The sequence below is a fragment of the Eurosta solidaginis genome, chromosome 1 (assembly GCF_040869045.1).
Source record: "Eurosta solidaginis isolate ZX-2024a chromosome 1, ASM4086904v1, whole genome shotgun sequence".
NCBI classification, from domain to species: Eukaryota; Metazoa; Arthropoda; class Insecta; order Diptera; family Tephritidae; genus Eurosta; species Eurosta solidaginis.
Window position 1 is genome coordinate 264,715,701 of NC_090319.1, and position 24,502 is coordinate 264,740,202.

General features: G+C 32.9%; 1 protein-coding gene and 1 pseudogene across 2 annotated transcripts in view; both read right to left on the reverse strand.

Annotated features, from left to right (window-relative positions):
- The window catches only part of hth (homothorax), a 712,335-nt gene extending 688,095 nt beyond the window's left edge, over nucleotides 1-24,240 (reverse strand). For both annotated transcript variants that reach the window (XM_067760647.1, XM_067760646.1), the window contains exon 1: nucleotides 21,360-24,240. In XM_067760647.1, coding sequence (XP_067616748.1) covers nucleotides 21,360-21,374 — 15 coding nt within the window. In that variant the 5' untranslated portion in view covers nucleotides 21,375-24,240. The remainder of the gene's footprint in view (nucleotides 1-21,359) is intronic.
- LOC137250043 (uncharacterized) lies at nucleotides 10,430-13,750 on the reverse strand (annotated as a pseudogene).
- Nucleotides 24,241-24,502: the final 262 nt, after the last annotated feature.

Below are 24,502 nucleotides of genomic sequence, written 5' to 3' on the forward strand. Positions count from 1 at the left end.
CGAATCTTCTGGCATTTTATAAGTGCATTTATAACTAGGTTCAGCACGCCGGTCTGTGAGAACGTCACCTAGACTGAATTGTCCATAACTAGAAGCGAGTCTATTTGACGCGGTATTTGGCATCACCGCCTAATCGACGAAAGTAGAAGTATTCCCATATATGTAGATATATGCCTCAGGCAAAGAAGTTTATATCTCCTTAAAAATATTGAAAATAAGTTGCGTGCTGATGGCTCATTTAATTTAATGAGCAGCGTGCAACTTGTCTAAATGATTTTTGTTTTATACCTACATATATATATTTTTTTTGTTTTTTGTTTTTATAGCTTTCGTCTTTTTTATTTTATTTTTTAACGTTTAAAGAAATAAAGAAAACTATAATCATACACCTGAGCGTTTTATGACTTTTCGCTTCAACTTTTTTTATGTTGTTTTTTTTTTGTTGTTGTTTTTTCTTTACCTAGAAGCGTTCAATTCATCTATTGTGGCCTTAAATGGATGGTTTATTTATTGATGAGTTTAAAGCGTTCAACTTACACTTTTCTGCGTAGGTCATCGCAGTTAATTGTTTGTATAGCTAATTTATTTTTTTATTTAAAGAAATTGTTGCTACATTCCAATGGTTTGTAATTATCAAGTTCAATAAGCCTTTGAATACGAACGTTTTTTTCTATATTTAATACACGTTGAAAAATATAATCACAAATTGTTATATTATATGTTTATAATCTAGTGCGACAGCGAAATATCATCATCATGGTTTTGAGACTTTATTTAAAAACATCACTTAATTTTATTGAATTTAACTATATTTTTTTCTTTAAAGTTGTTACAGCATGATTAGTTAGTATTTATGATGAGTGGCTGCGCAACTCGTCTTTTCCAACTTCCCATGCAGCGCAACCATAAATTCGATTTGAAAATTGTACCCTGCTGCTCAAAATCACGCCCACTACGACAGCATCATTAATAATTGTACACTAATATATATATAAGGACTTTGTGAAAAATAAAATTTGAATGGAGAAGATGCTTTCCAAACCACAATAAACTTCGTTCGTCTCGCCATCACTAGACTATCAACAACTTAAAATTATAATAAGGATAGAATAAATTTGAAAATAGTTTTTTCAAACATCCAACAATCTTCACTTTGGTGCTTGGGGTCCCGTTCATTCCGACACCACTAAAAATTTAATTATAAACTCATATACTCTTAGTAATTAAGAGAAACTCAATCTATTTTGTAATCTTTTAAACTCGTTGCTTATAAATATTATTGTACGATTCTCTAAGATCTGTAAGATTGTTTAATTTGTAGGAAAATAAATAAATAATTGAACCAAATACCAACCTTAAGTTATATAATACAAAGTTCTGAGTAGATATTTATAATAAATTTTGAAACCCCAAAAATAAAAAAACCAAAAGAAAGAAAGTATTTATTACAAATTGAAAAAGATTCCAATACAAAGCTGGCGTGCCAAGTCTGTATTACGAAAGATGTGTTACACTGTTAGGGACTTTGTCATATCGATACTTTTGACATTCGATACCACTACTTTATAATCGATACTTCTATGGCGATACCTTGCACATCGGTTATTTCGGCGACAGTATCGCATCAAATTTTCTGCAAAAGGTTGGGGCATATATACATGCAAGGAAAGAGAGGGAATCGACCAAATAGATGCTCTGTATATTTGCGCCTTTCTTGATTTGTTTCGCATACTATGTAAATCAGTCATTATATTGAACGCTTTGACAGATTAGTTAAATGTATGATTTAGGTGCGGTCTTGCTACGCGAAGATACGAAGCGAAAAGTTGAGAGCTCTTCTGAAAAAGTTGAAGCTCTTGTAATTTACACATACCAAAATATAATGAGATCTCAATGTGCATTGTTGACCCGCACACTGGTCTTTTAAATTTCGTATCGAGACTTTGAATATCGACTGTTACTCAATTCTTTCAGAGCTATACTTCATATGAGTAGCGTATCGATAATTTGCATTCGATATCGTAACATTAGTTTATTTTTGTTTTATGTAACCCTTTTAATAAATTAAATAACCTCTCCTCAATACACAATTTTTGACGCATTTAAGTGCGTTCTTATTTGTCCCCCTCTAAAACTGACACATGTACACAATCATACTACTCACTTAATTTAACTATAGCACACGCAAACATGCGAGTTCCAAGCTACTTTAGTCTTTGAAAAATGCATCGCATTTAAGCGTCATTATTTTCAAAATTTACAAGTTAAAACCTAAAAGGGCAACATTACTTCAAAATGCATAAGAATAATTGTTTTTAACAAAAACGATAAGCTAAATAAAAACAAGTGAGTAAAACGCTGATTTTGGCTATACTGAACACTTTATACCTTTCTCGAATAAAGTGGGAACGTTGTTCTCAGAGAGTTGCGATTCATTCAGTGTGAATCCCATATTTCTAGAGAGTGCACTTTGTGTAAGATTCACATTCTTAGTAAGTACTGTTTGATCTGAACAATTCGGTGAAGCGGAATTATTCGCGACTCGATCCCGATACACATAGGTCCGCGTACCTCATTTTAGGTGAATATCTCTAAATTTGCAAGGCAACTTTTTCACTATATGATGACTACTTTTTGGTTACATCGACTCAACTGACAATGTCGGTATTTTGATGATGAGTCTACCTTTTACTTTCGTTGTATTTGAAAACTTGAGTTATTACAGCAAAGAATATAAAACTACCATCGGATATTCATGTAAGGTATAAAAATCCAAAACAAAGAAGGCAAACACAAGAAGGGTAAATGCGTCGGAAAATTATGAAGGCGGCGAAAGCAGGGCAAGTGCTTGGCACACGCAATGTCGTCATTAAACTTCGCTTATTTAAATACACATGAAAAATTTGTGTGAAGAAAAAGTTTAAGTATATGTTTGTATCTTGAAAATACTTAGTAGCACTTAGTACAATAAGTTTTCAGAATGCGGAAGAGTAAATAAAATTTTACAAAATTATGTGAAGTGGCTACAAAGGTCTTCATGCCAGGAACGTTCTCGAAAATACGATTTTGACAATCTTATAAAAAAAATGGTTTTGCGTCGATAAAAACCAAAATTTTTTCTTTAATGCGTTCTATGTTTTCAATCTTGACACCTTTTAAAGCAACGTTTCTGGAATGGCGCTGAATTTTCAAACGCAATCCAGATAAAACACTTGAGATCTCTTACTTTTCCTTTTTGATGGGTGTAAATTTAGGGGCATATTACGAACAACGTGAGTCGTATTTGCTCGTACGAACCGGAATTTGTATGAGATAAGAGCATTCATTCACCTCAGTGAGAGAAAGTAAATCTGATTCCCTTTGTGAAATGTTTAGTATTATATTGTGGTGAAGATGATTGCAAGTGATAGCGACGCAAAGTGTCACGGCGTCATACATAATCTGTTCCTTAATTAAAATATTGCAGCGTTTACATATTTATCTGTCAAACAGAATTTCTGAAAGGTTTCTCAGTGGAATCTGTTGTTTCAATTGCAAAAGTTTTGACGTATTTGCCGCCTTCTCGGAATGACGAAAAAGCAAAACTTTTAAATATTTATTTGTAGTTACCATATATTTCTTATAAAACGAAAACATATATATTTAACGTTAGGCGTGTTACTACTTAAGGTAGATCTCTACTGTATTGCTTACGCAGTTGAAATTTATTTTATGGTCTTGGGTGCGACCCCGCATTTTTCTTAGAGGGAAATTAAACAAAAAAAACAAAATTATTAATTGAAATTCCTATTTGTGGCGCTTTACCAACTATATTAATTGGAAATGATATAAAGTTTAAAAATTATCTGAAACATTAGGCAGAAAACAATTTCCAACTTAAATTCGTCACATAATTGTATAACAAATGTGTTACAGTGGTCTAGATGCCGTTGGTTTCGACTTATAATTGCTGAAATATGAAATTACACCCGTATACCAGATTTCAGTGCAATTTTTGAAAAAAATTGGGTTGCACTCACACGAATTTTTCTTAATACTTCTGTGGCTTCCCGGTTTTACCGAAAAATGTCACTTTTTACTCAAAATTGGTGAAACTTTGTGTTCTCTAGTTACGTGGAAAAATATTTCTTCAGATCATGGAAAAAGGGATTGATTTTTCGACACAGAAGTTTTTACGATTTTGTTTTTTGTTTTTTAATAACGAACCAAACCTCCGTGCATATAAGACAGGTTTACTTGTTTTTAGAAAAATTCCATAGTTTAAGGGATGAAATTCCTATAATAAAAAAACAATCGAACTCTGGAAACAAAGAAGTTATTTCAGTGTAGTATTTTCAATTTTCAAACAGCAGACCAGTACTAGAGTTCGCAAATATTTGTCTTCCTGTTACTTTGTCACAGCTACTGAAAGATCACATTAAGTTTCAGCGAGAGATTGGAAGGAACAACTGTGACTGACTGTGACATCATCTGCTTCCAGCTCCTAATCACGCTTAGCAATAATAACAATCACAGACTCAGAAATAGCTCCCGTCGCAGAATTAATTTGCTGCAATGCTATGATACAAAGAGCAAGTAGCTTAAACTGCGATTGAATTACACGATATATTTTTATATGAATTTTCTCTTCAAATTTAGTAGACCTATTTCATTGATTTCGCTGTGTAGTTACTGCTTCGTCTATAATATTTTCATGTATGCAAATTTACTGTGCTTACAATGTGCAAACAAACACATTGTGCGGTTAACCTACAATTTAAAATAACAGTAAAATGTTAAAAAAAAATTTTAACATTTTGAAAAAAAAAAATGTACGCACAATCCCCTCTATCTTTGCAATGCATTGCAATGTAATAAAAGCTTGTGGAAAAACTGCGGTTTGCAACATTCGATGTACATAAAAGCTTTTAACAATACACACACACGATTATATTTACTATATAAAATAATCAAATTAAATATTAAAATTGTTTCTCGCCTACAATAACAAAAATACTGAATTGTAATAAGATTTTTTTTCATAATCCAATGAGCGTCAAACTTGACTGCCTGAATAGCGCGCAATATTTGTAGTTGCATTTACTATATTTTTGTTTACTTCAACAGATTTTTATTTTCCATTGCCAATTTTGCTTTTATGCCGCAGAGAATAGCGCAATAATAACAACAATAAATATTATGCATACCAAAATTAAACTAAAAGGAATGCAGCAGAAAAAAAGCGCATTGGAAAAATGCGTCAAAAATAATAACAGGGAAAACAACAACAAAAATATTAAAGGTAAAAAATTTTAACGCAAATATGTACATAGGTCGGTACATATACATAAATGTATGTAAATAATAAAACCGCAACGAATATCCTCATAATATTGAACAACTTTGAATGCTTGGCGTGACACCAAAACTCACAAACATTTAATCGAATTGTCGCTAAAAATGCAATAAAATTTCGTGTGACTCTCTGTTGGTGTGAGGCTGCGTATGAACGCGCTCTTATAGGCTAAACCGCTGCCTCGCACTGATGCACAGTTACTTTCACACGACGCAAAATGGCAAATTTGCACAAAAATGGCAGCATCAATAACAACAGCAACAATAGTATTAAGCAGGAACAACAAGTATGTACGTGGTGTATTGCAGCTGCCATTATTACCGCCGCTAGGGTTGTCACAAATAACGCGCATATCGTTTTGTTCAAAGCTACCAATTGCTGAGTTTCAAAAAGCACCTAAATGTTAGTGGAAAAGCACATTTTTTTATATAAATATTATGTAAGATTATTTAATTATTATATTACTTATTCACTGGCCTCAAATGCGTGCTTCCAAAAGATTGATTTGACAACGTTTACATTGGCCATATTCGTTAAGTATTAACCTTCCCTGCAAGACTTGACTGCGAGGATACCAATATATATAGCACGAAAATGCACTGACGTAATTGATAAACGACGAAGAGTATCAAAAATAGAAAGAATTTTCTGGTAGAATTGTCAGCTTGGTTCTAAAAAACAAGTGGAAACTGCTACTTATACTCTGGTACAGTACTAAGAATATGATACGTTGTTTAACCATTGTGCTCTTACCGGGTTGCTTCTAGCATGAAAATGTCAAAACCGTGTCGATTGCGTTTGCGATCCAAATGCAATTATATGAGTCATTTCAGAAATGCGATTTGTATGAGGAAATTCGTCTTGTTTGGAATTTGTGATGTGCAAATGTGATATTTCGCTTATTGTGCAATATCAAGGAGATGGACAATTCAAGTTGGAACTTTTTTTCTGACTAACGACCCCGAACATTTTAAATTGCATCTTGCTTTCTGATTAACATAAATTCAGCGACACATTTAAGAATTTTAGTTAAATATTTTTAATTTCTTTAGCTCATTCTAAAAAATATGCTTGAAAATATTATACCGGGAACAAGTCTAAAATCCACGAAATAAATTTGATTTGAAATTTGAGTATTATCGTAACGTTATCTACATATATACACGTATTTACTTCCTATAATAAATATATATTTAAGCAGCACGATTTGGATAAAATACAAAATTTGGCCCTTGTGTCAAATTTTCATTCCCGATACGAGATCAATATTACGTCGAAACTTATTTAAATGAATCTGCAGTTTCCAATGAGAAGATTTCCAAAAAGCCTGTTTTACAGATAAACAGTCGTAATTTTTTAAGTAAACTAACTACAATACAAATATAAAAAAAATTACTTTAGTATTATATGTGGATAGAAAATGACATTCCGTGAACCCTGTTACAAAAATATGAAGTGTGAAGTCACAAATTATTTTTAGCATAAAAGATGGGTAGCCCTTGGGTTTTCAACCAAGTTAAAAATATATGTATATATATCATACCGACAACATACACATGGTTTAATTACAGTAACTTGGAATCAAATGTGACTCCCAGATAACTTACACATTGTGCCATTAATTTTTCTCGTATGACTTAGGAGTATTCGGATTGCAAGGTTCCAAGAACAAGGCCTCCAAAACAACATATTTTAATACATCCGCATTTGTTTACATAAAAGTAACACAAATCTTGGACTGCTCCAACATCTGCTAAAGGATGTACAGTTTTTCTGCGCAAAACGTTTTGGCTTAACGGCTTCGTCTGTGCTTCAAAAAGAAAACCGTGTCCAACATCGGTTTGCGATTTACTGAATGCCATCTTAGTGCGCCTTTCTGCTTGAGCGCACCACTGTCAGCTAATATTTTCAAAAAATATTCGCAGTCAAGGAATTGGCATATTCTGCTAGAGAAGCACGACGATCTCCAGAACAAATAATTTTAATTTGAACAAAACTTGTACATCTCGAAAAAAACCACAGAAAAAAGAGTGTGCATATTATGATTTTTCCTCTGACAACCTCAATGTTCTATAAATCACACATAAGCAGGAGGGGTGACGGGACGCCACCCGTGAACAGCTTTTTGTAGTACTAAGTTTTACCACGCATGGGCGCCCTTGTCAAAGGCTTTCTAAATGCCTAAGAGAGCATAAAGCACTACCTCTAAGTATTTGAAATCAGTCTGGATTGCTGTTGTCCGGTGATGTGTGGAGGTATCTGTTTACCTGCCTGCCCAGTGCCGTACACTACACACCTCTCCATTAGAGACGGTTTGTGACGGGTTGTCTGAAAATGTCGAAGGACCACGTCAAGTTCGGGAAGGAATCTGTTAAATAGGCAGCTATAAGTGTCAGTGTTGTCAAAGATCTTTTGGCTAATGTTTTATGCTCCTTGTTGCTTTAGGAGTAGACGCTACACTTTGAAGGAAATTTATTAATTGAAATTCTCGTTCTTATTTTAATATAGTATTCCTTAGTACTCTTTTCATAACCCTTTTATCGAATTTTTAAGTTTGTTTTAAAATTTTCCCTTTCTACTTTCCTTATAAAAACCAACCAAGTGTGCGGAGTGTCACATTTTTGAAAAATACTACATCCAAAACCTATTGTTTTTGAATCACGGATAAAACCATGATGTAATAAATAATGCCAGGTGTTATATGTAGTGACAGCTCATTCTGAAACTTCCACATAATTCGAATTATGAGAGAAAGGAGAAGAACAGGAGAGGCCGTTTTCTAAAATAGAATTAAATTTGATACTTTTTTGAATAAAAGCATTAAATCCTTGATGGTAACGAAACTTTATTGTTTTTTAGTTTTTAGATTAAAATATAACTTACATTAATCTTAAAACTTAAAATTGTTTCTTTTTGTATATTTATATATTCAGTCCTACTCTGAATCGCTTCAACCGATTTGGGTAAAATTCTGTTTATGGATAGTGTACTATTTATATATTTAATACTCCTATATTTCTAGTAAAATATGCTCACGATGAGTTTGAAGGAGACTGATAGTTAAATGCTTCATATCCGTAACAAGGTTTGAAATATAAAATGGGATATGTTCGAGCGGTTTTCCATCTTCCTATTTATTTTCAAAATCGACATAAGTAACTTGCACGACAATTTTGAATTTTAAATTTAAGACTATGTTCAACTGTGAAGGAGTCATCTCATTCACACTGCACAACAATAACTAGCGCTTTCAATTTTTTTTTCATTGAACTCCTTTGTAAAAAAAAAATATGGAAAATGCTGGATTTGGTATGCCACGTTGATTTACAGAAAAATTCGAAAAATATCTCTTGTTATTAACAGGGACGGAAATTAATTACTTTTTTTTTTTCGGAGTCGAAAAAGCCCGGGTCAAAAAATTGTCCTAGGTGAAAATGTTTGAGTTGTCAGGTATCCCTATAGCAATATCATGTCGAAACAATCATCCTTTTTATTTTTCGAACTTTTGCCATAAAAGTCCACATATAAAAGTAAAATTTGTATTTTAATTTTCTGAGTCCGATAGAACTAGTTAAACTCGGACTTTTAAAAATAAAAGTCCGGAAATAAAAGTTAAATCCGGCCTTTTATTTTCTAAGGTTAAAATAAAAGTACGGCTTGACAACAACGAAACGGCTTATCGGAATTAATTTTTTTTTTATTTCGGTTAAGCCGTTTCTTTGTTATCATGCCGGATTTTTATTTTGGCCTAAAAAAATAAAAGTCCGCATTTAACTTTTATTTCCGGACTTTTATTTTCAAAAGTCCGAGTTTAACTAGTTCTATCGGACTCAGGTAATAAAAATCCGAAAATAATTTTTATCTTGATCCAAATACCTATATTAAAAGTCCAAAATTAATAGTTTTGCAAGGAATTATATTAAAAAAAAAAAAAAAAAAATGTAAGGCGCGATAACCTCCGAAGAGATCTAAGGCCGAGCTTCTCTTCCAATTTGCGTCGTGCTCCTCTTGATTTTTCCCTACAAATTGGCCGGACGGGACCTACATGTTTTATGCCGACTCCGAACGGCATCTGCAAGGCAGATGAGTTTTCACTGAGAGCTTTTCATGGCTAGAGGAATTATATTATAAAACGAATAACAGTTTCCGCCCCTGGTTATTAGAGTTTAAACTCTGTCGCCAGGTTGTTCAGTGCGACGTTGAGTTAAATAGAGTTTAATATTGTCACTTTGGCCCTTTTACTGAAAGGAACAGTAAAATTCTAACGCCTATGGCCAAAACAGTAAAGTTAGATTGAAAGTAGTTCTCTGCCGAAGCTGCCCAGCCCTGCTCTAAAGTGAGATCGACTGGTTTAATAGGAGTTTGTGTGTTATCTACAAAATAGTCTAAGAAGTTCAGTGACTTTTAATTTTTCAACTATTTTATTTAAAAATTTTCGATTTATATATTAAAGTTGTCCTTTGAAATAATATTTACAATAATAATAAAAACAGATACACAAATACACATTAAGTGATTACATTTCGGTATATGATTTTGTTAGGATAACATTTTACAACGACACAGTAAAAGATCCATACGAAGTCATTAGTTTGTCATATACTAAAACTGATTATTTTCCTTTCCTCTCACCACTATAATTTTGCATTCAATTTACGGTAATTGTTTACTTTTAGCTACAACTGCTAAAACTCGTCTTTATCCCAGGACCACGAATCCGAAAGCGGAAATAAGAAATTGTATTTCTTTTCGGAGATATTTGCAAACAAAATCGAAAATTTTCATGTGGTTGTTGTAATTTTGATGATTTTGTTGTTCCCACAAGGAAAACTGTGGGTAAAAGTGTTTTGCGCGGATATAGTTTTGTCTCCAAACCGGTGTTGGGCCCAGGGTAATTTTTTATAAGCGCGGCCGAAGGCCGCTAATACAGAAAGGTGTTCCGCGCAAAAATACTACGGATTCCACCCCCGGTTTCGGAGCGTTCCGGGCCATTTTTCGGTTTTTTTGGAAATATCTTTTCACAGAAATAAATATTTTTTGGACGAGTTTTAGCAGTTGTACCCTAAAGTAAACAACTACCCACATTACGTACGACTAAGCTTCGTCATTAGCTTCGTCGTTATTTTCTGCTGTGATAGTTTCTGGTACTAATATGTACTTCATATTCAGATGTCTTCACCTCAGTGGCATTGTTTGGCATACACATTACTCTATGCGAAGGATGTACTTTGCCTAGTAACATTTTGTCTTTATATGTAGCACGTGAAACGTATGTTTCACCTAATTCCTAATGGTTATTACCACCAACCACAGCTCCTTCCGGTACATGTCCATTTAAATCGGCCACCCATTTATGTTTGAAATTATTTAGTAACTCGACGTTTTGACTAAAACACTACTGCTATGTGAAGCATGTGCGACACCTTTTGCCGGTGCATAGGCGGCAGGAAATATATCTTGAAAATAGACACGTGCTACATACGTTGGATTACCATCTGAATCTGTTCCAGTTTGTATAGCATCAGATGGTTCAGGTTGGGCCATTGGTACATTTCTAGATCCATTTAATTCTAACTCGAAAAGTGGTGTCCACATCGGCATATTGGTATACATATCAGCCGCATCGGAATCATAATTTCTTATCTAACTCTGAACGTTCTCCGTGGGGTACACTCGGTTGTGTGTGCATGGTCGTCTACATTCTGGACAATATTTTCGATGATTTAATGCCGCGAACAAGCAACGATTAAGAAATAAATGACCACGGGTTATTGAATATATTCGATCGGTTTGCTCATAGAACTAAAAAAATGGCAAATTTAAATGTTTTTGTTGAAAAAATAATGATTTTTTTGAGAATTGTCACTAGTTTGAGCTATAGAAAAGTCAACACAAAATAGAATTGGAGAAAAAAAAGTGATGCTGTTGCATACTTTTCCAGAAAAATTGATTTGTATGGGTTTTACTACAATTTTTCCCCTGAATGAAAAAGCAGTTTCGCAAAGAGGCAAATTGAGTTTGAGAGTGGGAGTTCAAGATGGCGGATTAGAAAGAGAAGCTGCCAACGTCAGTCGCCTTGTAATTACATCATGGGATAAAACTTTGAATAAGGTTATCAAGATCATAATTCCATAACGTTTTTTTTTTTTTCATTTAAACATTCAAAAATTATTAAACCAAAAAAATAGCATCAAGTTGGCAACTTCAGCAACTTCGGTTCTGCTTTTGCTATTTTGGCCTTGTGGTATGCAAAATGCGTATGGATGCACTAAAAAGAGGCAAGCCACATAATTTTCATGAGTGTAAAATCGAAAATTAAACCACAAACGTTAATTTATACTACATGTATAAAAAAAATTTCTTTACATTAATGTTAATGTGCCTAATGGAACATACAGTAATCTACATATGAAGTATATATAAAAATGCACCTACATATATAGATTTATTCATAAATGTCATTTCCAACAATTCTTTGGTTTATATTTGCGGCACATCAATAAACTTTTTCCACACCAAAAGCAAACACCAAACCATTGTGCACAAAGCACCATTAGGTACATATGTACATATTATGTCAATAGCCGTAAAATTAATGCCAATAAAAGTACTTATTGTAATGTGCGCTTTATTGTACAATACGGAAATGCGACTTAAATTTTTGGGTTAACCATTACATTATTGTGCAATTATTATTATTTTTTATATTTGATGTAATGTTTTTGCAAATACAAAACTTTTACATATGGCGAATTCCATTATAGTGGGTGCAATACTTTTTTTCAAAGTTTCTATAACCATAAACTAATTACATATATGCAGGGGCGGATTAAAATAGGGGCAAGCAAGGGCTATAGCCCCGGGCCCCAGCATCGGGAGGGCCCCGCGAGCTCGAATAATAATATCATATTACGTATTTGCGTACACATAATTTAATTTTGCACCTCAAAATTTATATACAATAGTAATATGGAAAAGAATACACACACTCGTTAAGAATAAGATAATATAAGCAAGCACGTTCAGAGTTCGGACTATAGTATGTATATCATGACATATACTCATTGTAATAATAGAACAGAAAAATTATATATTGAAACAGAACAAACTCTGTGTCCTTTGCAAGTTCTTAATTGGATTGTAAATGTGAACATGATCGAAGTATTCCCGAATATCTACATCGCTTACGGGATTTTGGTTACGATTCCAGTAGCAAACTGCGCATCTGAAAGGTCATTCTCGGGTTTAAAAAGAATAAAAAATATATATCGATCAACTATGTTAGATGAACGGTTGTCCGCATTGATGAGGTTAAGCATTGAAGTTGATTTACTTTGATCGATTGATTTTGATGATTTGATACGAAACTTTGCCAGAGCAAAATCAAGAAAAAATATTTTTAATTGTATAATAATTTATAGTTTTTAATATATAAGTACCAAATAAAACATATTTGCGAGAATAAATTATAAAAATAATTATAACAGTTTTTATTTATTTAAAAAAAAGGAACATATTTTGCTCCCCCCATATTCATTTTAGTCCCGGGCCTCGTAAATTTTTAATCCGCCCCTGCATATATGTATCTATTATTAAGCGCGGTATACACATTGCAAGAAATAAAAAATTCCATAAAAAAAACTCAAGGAAAATTTCGTTTTTCATGTAGTGTTCATTTCATGAGAGGACTCATTCGCATTCTGCTACTTTTTTCTAAAGATTGTTTAGCAAACTTTCACAGGGGAGCCCTGATTTCGTTAAAAAATATATGCGCGACTCAATTTATCTTGAGAAACGACACTGTAAGAACACCCTTAGTTAGATATCAAGGATAACAGTAGCTGTATGTATGACTTTTTGAAATGGAATTTTGATTTCTATTTAATCATAAGTGTTCTTTATCTCTTGTTTAGTATATTCTTTCTAACTTAAGTGCTTTCTAATTTTAACAAATGTTCTTCTAAAGCATTGCTGGATCTGACTTTCGTGTCTTGAAGAGAAGCGAACATGCTGCATAGAGGACAGGGAAATGAAGGAAATGTCAAATTTACTTGGCTGCTACTATTTTTCACCCATGAAATACATACGAAATTTTTCTTCAGTGTTTTCTTATAATTTGGATACCGCTCTTTATGGGGAAGAGTAGTCTACTTCAAATAGTTTGAGCTGTCCTTGTCTCGCGGTTGATAACAAACAAATTTTTCCGATTCATGCAGTGGCCTCAGTAGCAAATCAAGTTTATAAGAATGCATTATAATAGTGGGTGAATGTGTTTAGCATATTCCCCCGATAGGCATACATATCGTAAGAGGCCACTAAATTACATAGAACGACGGTTCGAGTAGACAAAAATAATCTATCTCAAAGCAGTTGGGCCAGCACAATAAGGTGCTGGAAAGAGCGTACCGGATTCATATTCGGCAAAAGACTGTCCACATCCACAACACTTTCTCAGGAAGTGCTTTCGCGGTTATAATAACAGCAACAACAAACAGAATGCCAAGTATTTTGGCCTGAGACTTGTGAAAATTTCTTAAAATTAAGTTTCGGAATTCGGAAAAGCTTTAATGTCGGGTGACAGCTAATACTCGACTTTAAACGTATAGCTCCAAAATTTTCTTTTCAAAATATTAGTTTTTTGACTGATTTTTTCCAACGACCTTTGTACTTTATAATTTCATATTTCTATACGGACTCCTGTAAAGAAATATATTACAGAAAGTTTTTGGTAGCTTGTTAATTATCAAAATAAATATTTGCTTTATTTAAAAATCAAAATTTGAGCAACATTCAAAGTTGCTAATGAAAACATCGTTGTTATGAGAAGATGAAGCTGCGTACGCCCTACGGCTTGACTACATTAAACACGGCGGCTACGCACCACAACCACAATAAGGCAAAGCTTGACGAAAACCGTAGCCAAGCAACGGTTTCTTGATTACTTTAAACGCGGCAGCCACAAATATAAATTATGGTGAACAGTAGCGAACAATTTCAAAAAATTCTTATTGGAATTTTGGTTTTTTAAATAAAAAGAGCGCCACTCTCTGTCGCTTGCCAAAAATATAATTGTAGTATTCGTGATTGATTGTCGTGCTGCTCTGTCGAGCCGAACATATGGACGCTCATAAGAACAAGCGTAAAAATAATTTGACATATATCGCTTTGCAGATGCCGTCGTGTATGTAATCAGGTCTAATAAAAATATGCTTTAATTCAAATTATTTTGTTACCACACTAAATTAACGAGCCTATTGTTGCCTCCATTGAACCGATAGACTGGAAGTATATATGCATATATAATATTTATTTATGATTGATAAGAAAAAGACGCGAATGATTTGCGCAAATAGCATGTCACACTAATAACTAAACTATAAACTATTTTACGGCTTTAGCAGCAAATCGTTAATATGGCCACCAAAGAAAAGTAATTCTTTAAGAACAGAGCCTCTTTTTTTAAGAAAATTTATTTATGAAAAAAATTGTGAAGAAGAAATTTAAGTAAATAAACAAAAGAAGTTTAGTAGCTTCACCAAGATTCAAATTAGCAAAATATTTAAATTAGTTGCCGCTCATGTGCTGAATTTTGGTAAAAAAAATTATTAGTTTATATTTGTGAAATAATATTGGAAAATTTTTAAATCGCGTTCTTTACTAGCGGACATACTTATAAGAATTTGTTTAAACATTTGACTTGCTACTCGTGACATGTCGACGATAATGCCTAGTGTACATACATACATACACACCACGTAATATTAGTATGCCGCCATTTTGCACATTATCGCTAATTTATTATAGATTCTTTTGTTTTCCCATTTGTAAAATAATGTTATAGTTCTTATATGCAAATAATTTGCACATTTTTGACGTTATTTTTTGGAATTTTCAATCGAATAATCAAAAGCTAAAGAGGTTTTCTAAATTAGGTCTGCATTTTAGAAGTTTATGTTTTAAAATGTAGATTTTACGACAAGTTTTTAAAGCCCAAAATTGTAAACTGTTCCTTTAGGTACGTTATCACCATCACCAACCAAGTGAGATTTTAAGCGCGGTATCCACTTCATAAGAATACGCTCAAATTTCGTATATATTTCTTGTGTGAAAAATAGTAGCTACCAAATAATTTTTACATTTCCTTTATCTCCCATTCTCTGTGAAGACGCTTCGCTGCCCTGCAAGGCATGAAAGTCAGATTCAGCAATGCATATGATGAAAATTTGCTAAAATTAACATATTCGAATTGAAAATGCATTTAAGTCAAAAAAAAAAAAAAAATGAAAGGCGCGATAGCCTCCAAAGAGATTTGGGCCGAGCTTCTCTTCTTTTTTTGTATGGACTTTTTCATTTCTTGCTTAAATCTGAAACTTGTTTGCACAACATATATTAGCAAACCAAGTTTGGTTTCAAATGCAGATTATACTGGTCTTTGTAAAAATGCGTGCACAGAACTCAGTTTCAATTTTAAACCAGATAAATCTACACTTATAATTATAAAAGAAACACCTAGTGGGCGGTGACTTGATTTCGAACCAACGTGCCGTGGATAACAACACTCCATATGTATAACAAAAAAAATCTATGACTTGCAGCTCTTTTCGCAAATGAAACTTTTAATTTTAAAATTCTCAGCACCAAATTTAAACTCTTGGGTTTTACTCTAAAACCAGACCAGAATGCAAGTTTATATTTTTAGATTTTTGAAATATCTTTTGGTTTTGTTTTAAAACTTTTTTTAAATTTTAAACTTTGTGTACAAATAAGTTTTAAATTGAAACCGAATAAAATAAAAAGTAAAAAAACCGCAATAAATTGAGAGCTTTCCAATTTAGTACAAAAACTTTTCACAAATTGCTTAAACCGATGAATGATTTAGAATTTTTGAACGCAAATTGTTGGAACAATTTACCGAAACTTTTAGACTGAGTTATGCTAAAAATACCACTTTATTTAAAACCATTAAAAGCCGGCGGAAAATTTTAATTTTATATATTTTGTTTTTTCATATTACAAAAGTCACATACAAAAAAATAATGGAATCACAATTTTTTTAATGAGATAATTAACTTTTCGTTTTCACACAGGACCACTTGCTTCAATAACGAACATCCGCCATCATCTCCAAAACAATATTTCGCTTTTTACAAAAAAATTTTAAAATAGGTAGCAGTCATTTATTACTTCATCTTTAAAGTCAAAATCAAAATAAAATGCGCGGCTATTCATAGATGTTACATCTAACCAAATAAGGGCCTTAATTTTAAAAATGCCATATTATTCATTTGCTGCAAAAAAAAAGATTTTGTTGATTATTGACATTAAAAACTAACAATTAAAAACATTGGCAATAAAAACTGAAGCATAAAGCAAAGCCACCAAGATTTTTTATTCCATTCGATAAAACAATAATGAGATAATTAAGAATTGGTATTTTGTATGGAAGATTGAATTCAATAAGTGCCTTAATGTAGACAACTTGACTAATTATTTCATTAACAATCTGTGTAAAGAAATTGATATATCACGCTAACGAAAAATTTTAATGACAAACTTATGAGAAAAAAAGTTTTCAAAAAAAGAAATAAATAAATAAATTCAGTTTAATAAATAAATAGTAGGTACTATGTTCACGTAAAGCAAGAAATGAAAAATTCCATATAAAAAAACACCCAAGAAAAATTTTGCTTGTGAAAAAGTATTCACCTCAAACTCTTACGCTTTCTGTTATCTCTTTCTAAAGATTTTTTAGCAAACGTGCCCAGTAGAGCCCTAGTTTCGTCAAGGAATATATGTCCGTCACATTTTTTCTTGAGCAGTACCCTGTGATAGCAGATGCGGTTGCCAGGCTAATACTCCAGCTATTAGGAGTGATAAAGTTCTCAGATCTAGGAGCAACAAGTGGATTAAGTCCTAGGAAGCTTCTAGTATTTGCCAAGAGGACGGAGTTTCAGTTTGGTCGTTAAAACAAACTTCTGGTAACACTACGTACTCATTCAGTCTATGTGAGGTCCTCATGTACCGGACAGTTCAACCTAACCTAACCTGACCCTGTGAGAATAAATACCAAGAATAACACTTTTGAATGGAATTTCCAATTCTATTTGAGCACAAATGTTCTTCTTCTCTTGTTAAGTGTATGGGGAAGTGCGAGATGAGAGAAATGTCAAAATTTCTTGGCTGCTAATACACTCAGAAAAAAATTTCTCCCGATTGAAGAAAAATGGGAATGAAATGGCACTTAAGAAATTTTTTCCTCATTCGCATGGCCAAATTTCTTCAAAATGAAGAAAAATTCTTCAAATTGAGGAATTTTTCCTCATTTTGAAAAAAGTTTGGCCATGCGAAGAGGAAAAAATTTCTTAAGTGCCATTTCATTCAAGTTTTTTCTGAGTGTATTTTTCACATAAGAAATATATACGAAAATTTTCTGGTGCGTTTTCTTATGATGTGGATACCGCGCTTAAAATCCACATTACACTTTTTTGCAGGATTCACTTCTAAAGAAACCCTATCTACACATATAGTGCATATGAGGCGCATCGAGACATCTTTGTATATTAAGATTCAAATTTGTAGGGCATTTCACATAAAAACTCAAAGTGGAAATTCAAAAAAAAATTGTCTGTATGTTACTTTAAGTCCTGACATATCTCGAGCACTAGCAAATCAAACAAAATTAAGTCACTTAAGTAATTGATAATAACCGTTAATAACAAAGCAGGCAGCAGAACTGGTATTGCACCTACAACTATTATAGTTCTGTACTGTATGTGCGAATTTTCCCACTTTTTTCTAAACGCTTTTTACACAAATTTTTTTTTTTTTTTTTTGTTATTTAATGGCATGGCGGAACGATACAAGGTGGCAGCATGGGAAAGCTGATTATAAACTTTTTTATTTGATTTGATACATCAACTTCCGGTGCAGTACGATTTTGGCATTTGCTCATCGAATGTACAAAAACAAAGTACATGAAATTTTTATTTAAGTTTGTAGGTACGTATGTCACCATGCTGCCACCTTGTATCGTTTCGCCATGTTTAAGGGCTTCATTGCTTGGTTTTAAATTCAATTTGACTAAATCAGTGTTTTAGATTTCATTTGCATAAAAACACAATTATAGTCAAGCAAAAAAAAAACGCTGTTAATTTTCTTTGAATGTTATTTATGATAACTTTAAATTAATAAATCGATTTTATTTACTAAAAAAATGTATCTACCTATAAGTAGAAGGGTGTCTACATACATATATTGTCTGCACAAATATGAAGTCATTTAGTACACTCACTCAATCACTTAACATGGTATGTGTAAATATTTGTCAATGAATTGATTTTTTAATCAAGTTTATTAATCAATTTTTTTCTATTATTAAATAAAAATGTTGCTCCTACTATTTCATGCGAATATGCGTAATAAGTTATTTACACCGAACAAAATTTGGCTAGTAAATTCAACAAATCAGGTTTGTTGGCCTTGAATCAACAGTTATTCAGTAAAATTGATAGCATTGGGGTTAATTCAATGGAGTTTCTTGTCGAGACTGCAAACTTGATTAGTCATTTCAATAGAAGGAAAGCTGTTGGTCTCAAATTAACAATATGTTGTAAAAGTAACTGATTCCTAATCAATCTAATTATAACTGATTTTTCTGTTAAAATAACTGATTTTGTTGATACAACTCAACAGCAACCAACCAATAATATTCCACTTGGTAAAATCATTCACAGCCTTGATTTAGCAAATTAGTACTTGAAACAAGGAACACAAGTCAATAGGGCTTTCTAAATCTCGAATAGAATATCGGGAGCCCCCATATAATAAAGCAGATGATAGTAGAAATAAAAACAACAAAATAACGTATACAAGGAAAAATTTCACAGAATCGTTCCAGAATTTGAATTTATTGAACAGCATATGCTCATCAGGACCAGGATATAAATTTAGATCATAGGGGACACTAACCATTATGAATAATTTATGACAAATTATTTTTTAAATAAAACATGAAAATAATAGCTGTGCTCGTTGTATTCATGTCTTTCTTAAAACTTCCTAAAAAGCTCTATATCTCTCTAAAAGAACTATGCAACAACATTTATGCGCTTAAAGTGTTCTTTAATGGTTATTGTATTCATAAAATAAAAAAGTTGAATAACGGGCTTTTATATATATTCAATTTATTATACCCTAGCATAAGCTAGATAAAGATTATATGGCTAACCTTTATCTCGAATTTCTAGTGTTAGTGGACGACTCGAAAAACACGGAGTCCTTAAAACGAAATGGGACCCTATTATCAAATAGAGAATAAAGAATAATTATAGTTCCCCAATAGAATTGTATTTTCTCTGATGATTTCCTAATGTGAGTTGAATTTTCAATAGTTCTCCAATCATTTTCGACTCGATTACTAATGTAATTCCCTAACAATTTTCTCGAGTCGTGATTTACGCTGAGTCTAAGGAGCTGGCGAAACTAAACCCAACTTTTTTACGTTTATAGTAAATTTGCATGAGGAAGTTGGCACGCTTTCGCAAAGAATCTATCGACTCCATATAGGACTTGATTACTCTATAAGTATATCTTTATTTCTTTTTTCTTTTAAGTTGTTAAAAAATCTGAATAAGTGATTTGACGTGACTTCGTCAGGTAGTTTCGAACCGATCTCTTCCACATCAATCTTTGGTGCTGTCTACCCGCTTTCTTCGACAATTTTCAAATAACTACTTTCTAAACATAATTTTTGTTTGTCTGAGAAGTTATACTTGTTTAGACTACAAGCTCCTTAACAAAAACTAAATAATTTTTGGTACAATAGTCTGAGTTCCAGCAAATTCGTATAATTTGCTCTCAGGAAAGATATTGTTATAGGGTTTAGAACATATTTGGCATAGATTTTACAAAATTAATGCCGAACTCTGGACAGCGAAAATGTTTTTGCCGACTTGGGCATCACAATGAACTGCAAACATAGTTTCAACTCACATATTAATACCACAGTCAATGAAGCGATAGGGGAAATCTGCAACGGGACTCTTTTTATAATCTTTCTCGATTTAGTAATCGGTTAAAGCTTATAAATCTTCCAACACTCACCAAGAGGACGGAGTTATTTTATGACATAAGTCCTGGTACCTAGTTGGGAATCCACCGTTTGGTCTTCTGGTAACACTGTCGACACATTTAGTCTATGCGAGGTCTTTATTGACCATCCACTTAAACCTAACCAATAACTACCACTCGAAAATCATTGATTTTTCGGAGACTCGCCCTTTACAACGAAAAACTGTTCTTTCTGCTGATAATAATTGAATAATACGTACATATATATTTTTTTTATATCGACGGCTGATTTGAATATCACCCTATCTCAGCTGACTGTTCGAAAACGCCCTATTTGAGAATTTTTTTTCAAAAATACCTTATCTTTGTATTTAGGAACGCCAAAATACATTGAATTTATCCTCATATAGGGCGTTTTTAAAACGGCGGCGGAGAAAGGGTGATATTCAAATCAGCCGTCGTATGTTTATTTATTTCTCAGCTGATGAGCTTTTCACTGTAGCTGAGCAGTTTAAGATCTCAACGCTTAACAAACCGCTGCCTTTCAAAGGCTTGGCAAAAAAAATTGTTAACACGATTAGCCTGTTTTCGTGGTGCAATTTGAAGGCAGTGCGCTGTCATAACGTCCGAGAAAAACAAAAAAAAATTTCTGTCCCAAGAATAATTTGCACTTAGTCTTTCGTAAACATCCGCGCACGTTAAAAAATAACGCCTTGTTTAACTTTTTTTATTCTTTTTAGTTGCAGTTTTTTTTAACTTTTGCTATACTTTTATTTTGTTTTCTCACAACAACACTTCTAGAAGCACATAACTACCTAACAAACATTTCACAAAAACACATTTTTTAAAAGACCCTCGTTTTACCGCCGCTAACTGCAATTCAATCAAAAGCAACTGCTCGTTGTCGTTAAATCAAATAAAAATAGTTCATACACCCACTATATCTAAAACTTACCCTAGGTTGAGCCATTAATGCTCTGGGAGCGATATCCAGCCCGACCTGTGCCACTTTTGCAAGCAGCACACGCTGTGCCACAATTAATGTGTTGTAAGTTTTTCAACAAAAATTGGTGTTTTCTTGTGGATTTTTGTTGTTTGTGTGGGCCTGACTAGCAAGTCCACTTTACGCGCTCCTTTTTCGTTTATGGTTCTTTCTAATTTGTATGTTTTTTTTTTTAATTCAAAATTTGTATAGTAATTTTTTTAGGAACACTTCACTGCAGTTTTCATAAACTTTTTAAGTTGCATTTAATACATTTTCTACAGCAACTGTGCATGATTTTTGCTTTTGCAAATATCAATTTTTTTGCAATTTAGTTTTGTTTGCTTAATTTCTTGCTTTTTTCTTTCTGATTATTACTCAACACAGGCACATTTGTTTGCAATTTGAATATTTTAAATTTTTCTTATATTTTTGTTGGGTGGAAAGTTGTTTTATTTGTATTATATATATTTATTATTATTTTAATTTATTTTGTTTTAGCGACACACGCGACGGAAAAAACGCGACGAAAAACGTAAAATTTTATTCTTTTTTTTGTGTTATTAAAATAATTTATTTCTCCTTTTAATTTGTATTTGTTCTTTGTTTATTTTGTAGCATTTATTGATTGTTGTTGTAACGATATTTTGTTGTATTTTCTTTGTTTGTTCCTAATAATGTTTGTGCTTAAAGTGTCTTTTTATAATAACAAGTTATAATTTTAAAATCGTATACAATGCTTGTATTCTGTGTACTATGCCTTTATGTTTATAGGTATTTAATAATATATTAATATTCTTATTTTTTGTTTGCCTAGCGCTTAGTGCTCGTATATAATTTTTACGTTTTAGTATACTTGATTGCTTCGGAATTGTTTGGTTTGTTGTGATTATTTATTTAATCTTTTTTTTTTCTTACAACGGCTTGTGCATTTCACTTGTTTTACGCTGCATTTGTTCAGCGTTCTCGCTTTTAGCCTTGAACTGCAGCTGTCATAAATGCATTTTTAGCAAGCTGTCTGCTTGTTGTTGCTGACTTTGACTTGATTTCTTTACGCCAGCTTAACTACTTGGCTGTTTGAATGCCGCCTCCTATTATTTCGTGAAACACGCGTTGTTCTTGTTGTTTTTGTTGCTCGTATACAATGTTGTTGTGGCAAAGTTATGTTGCTTTTGTTTCGTTTAGGTAAAAATTTGTGTTGAAACGCCTGTGTTTGCTGTTTCAACTATATTTTTTGCAAAATTCCCGAGCGTTTGTTGTTGGTTTTATAGTGGTTATAGTATTTGTTGTTGTTAGCACTAACATATGCTTACAGATATCACAGCTTCAACGACTCTTTTTCTGCCACAATGTTCAATTTTTTCATTTGTTTAGTTACTAACCGCTATTGTTTCTTGCTGTAGATTCCTTCAACTTTCGAAGGCTTCTGCTGCTACTACCTTTTTCGTGTTATTTTTTTTTTATAAAAGAAAAACTTAATTTGCTTTACTACTGCAAAAAATTTATGCGTACAGTACTTAATTTATTTAAAATAGCGTCCACTTCTTGAACCACAGTTCTTCTTAAGTTACTTTTCATTACGTTACGCACGTTGAACTACCGACGCGTTTTACAAACCGCAGAAACCGCTTCAAAGTTTTAGAAGTACTGTGGGCGCAGGTTTTTTTTCTACACAATTATATTTTCATCATAATACAGTAATAACTGAGTTTAAAGAAATTGTTTGGTAGTTTAGTAAAAAGTAAAAATTTCAAACAAAATTAAATACTGCAAAAGAAAAATGCAAATTTAATAATTTTTTATTGTTGCATATTGTTTTCTTGCTCTTGTTGTCAAATTTTATGTTGTTATAAGCTTCACAACAAGTGTATGTCGTTAGATTGTGTTTTTGTTTTTTTTTTTATTTCACGATTTTTATTTTTGTAGTTCTTATTACGATTTTATTGTTTGCTTTTTTGTTTACTCTTTTAAAACGCGCGCGTAACTGCAGCTGAAGTAACAAATGATTTATGTACTACGACTGCATTGGCTGTAACTGACTGACTGACTTTGACTCAGCGCTTACCTCAATATGACCTGCTGATGCACTCACGCTAGTTTTGTTTGTTTGTGTACGCGCGCATTTCTCAGAACGCATTTACGCGCGCTGTCTAACGTACTGCCATGGCTGGCAAAACGGTTATATTACGTTTTTGGCCTGTTTGTCTGCTGCTTAACTGCTTGCTATTTATTATTACCTGACTGCGCTGCAACAAAATCCTGTAAATTTGCAAAAGTCCTGCTAATGCATGCTGAGCGCGCTCCAGTAGCGACGGCAAATTTCAATAGCGCGCAGACAAATTACAAATTTGCTGCTTGAGCGCGTGAAACAGTTAAAATTCGCATAGCATAAACTTAAAAAACTTGCTTGTATATGCCGCGCTACACAAAAATTTTTTTTATAAATTTTTGTTTTTATAAAATCAAAAATATTTTAAAATATTAATATGTTTTTTTTTACAGTTATAAAACGCGTTACGCGACACCGTTTTTTGTAGTAGATAATTTATATGAAAATTATTGTATGAAATATTTTATACACGTTGTTGCGCGATTTATTTTTTATTTGTTTGCAACACAAAAAAATAAATTGGAAATTACGCTTAATATATTTCGCTCTCTACAAAACACACGTCGAACGCGTTTCGAAGGCAAACACACACTGGGCTTGTCAATCACAACGGCAACTACACTTGGTAGGGGTAAATCATAGCCGTCGTCGTTGGCGTCGGCACACCGATAGGCAGCTAACCACACACACACACTCATACATGTACTCATGCTCGCACTCAGCAATTTGAAATACAGCAAGCAAGTTGTGTAGTGCCAGTTTACATGCAGCAGCGGTGCGTTGCACCTACACTCAAACAAACGCTACCGCTTTCTGCCTAAGCCGCCTGCTAAATATACGACAAACGAGTCATGAACACAAACATATATATATGAACAGCCAACAAGCTAAACAGATGGATGGATAGCTAGAGATGGATGACTTCACGTTAATATAAGAAAGAAAGAACAGCCCTAGCGCCGTTAACATATAGCGCGTTTAAAGTGCAAGCAGGCGCATTGACGAG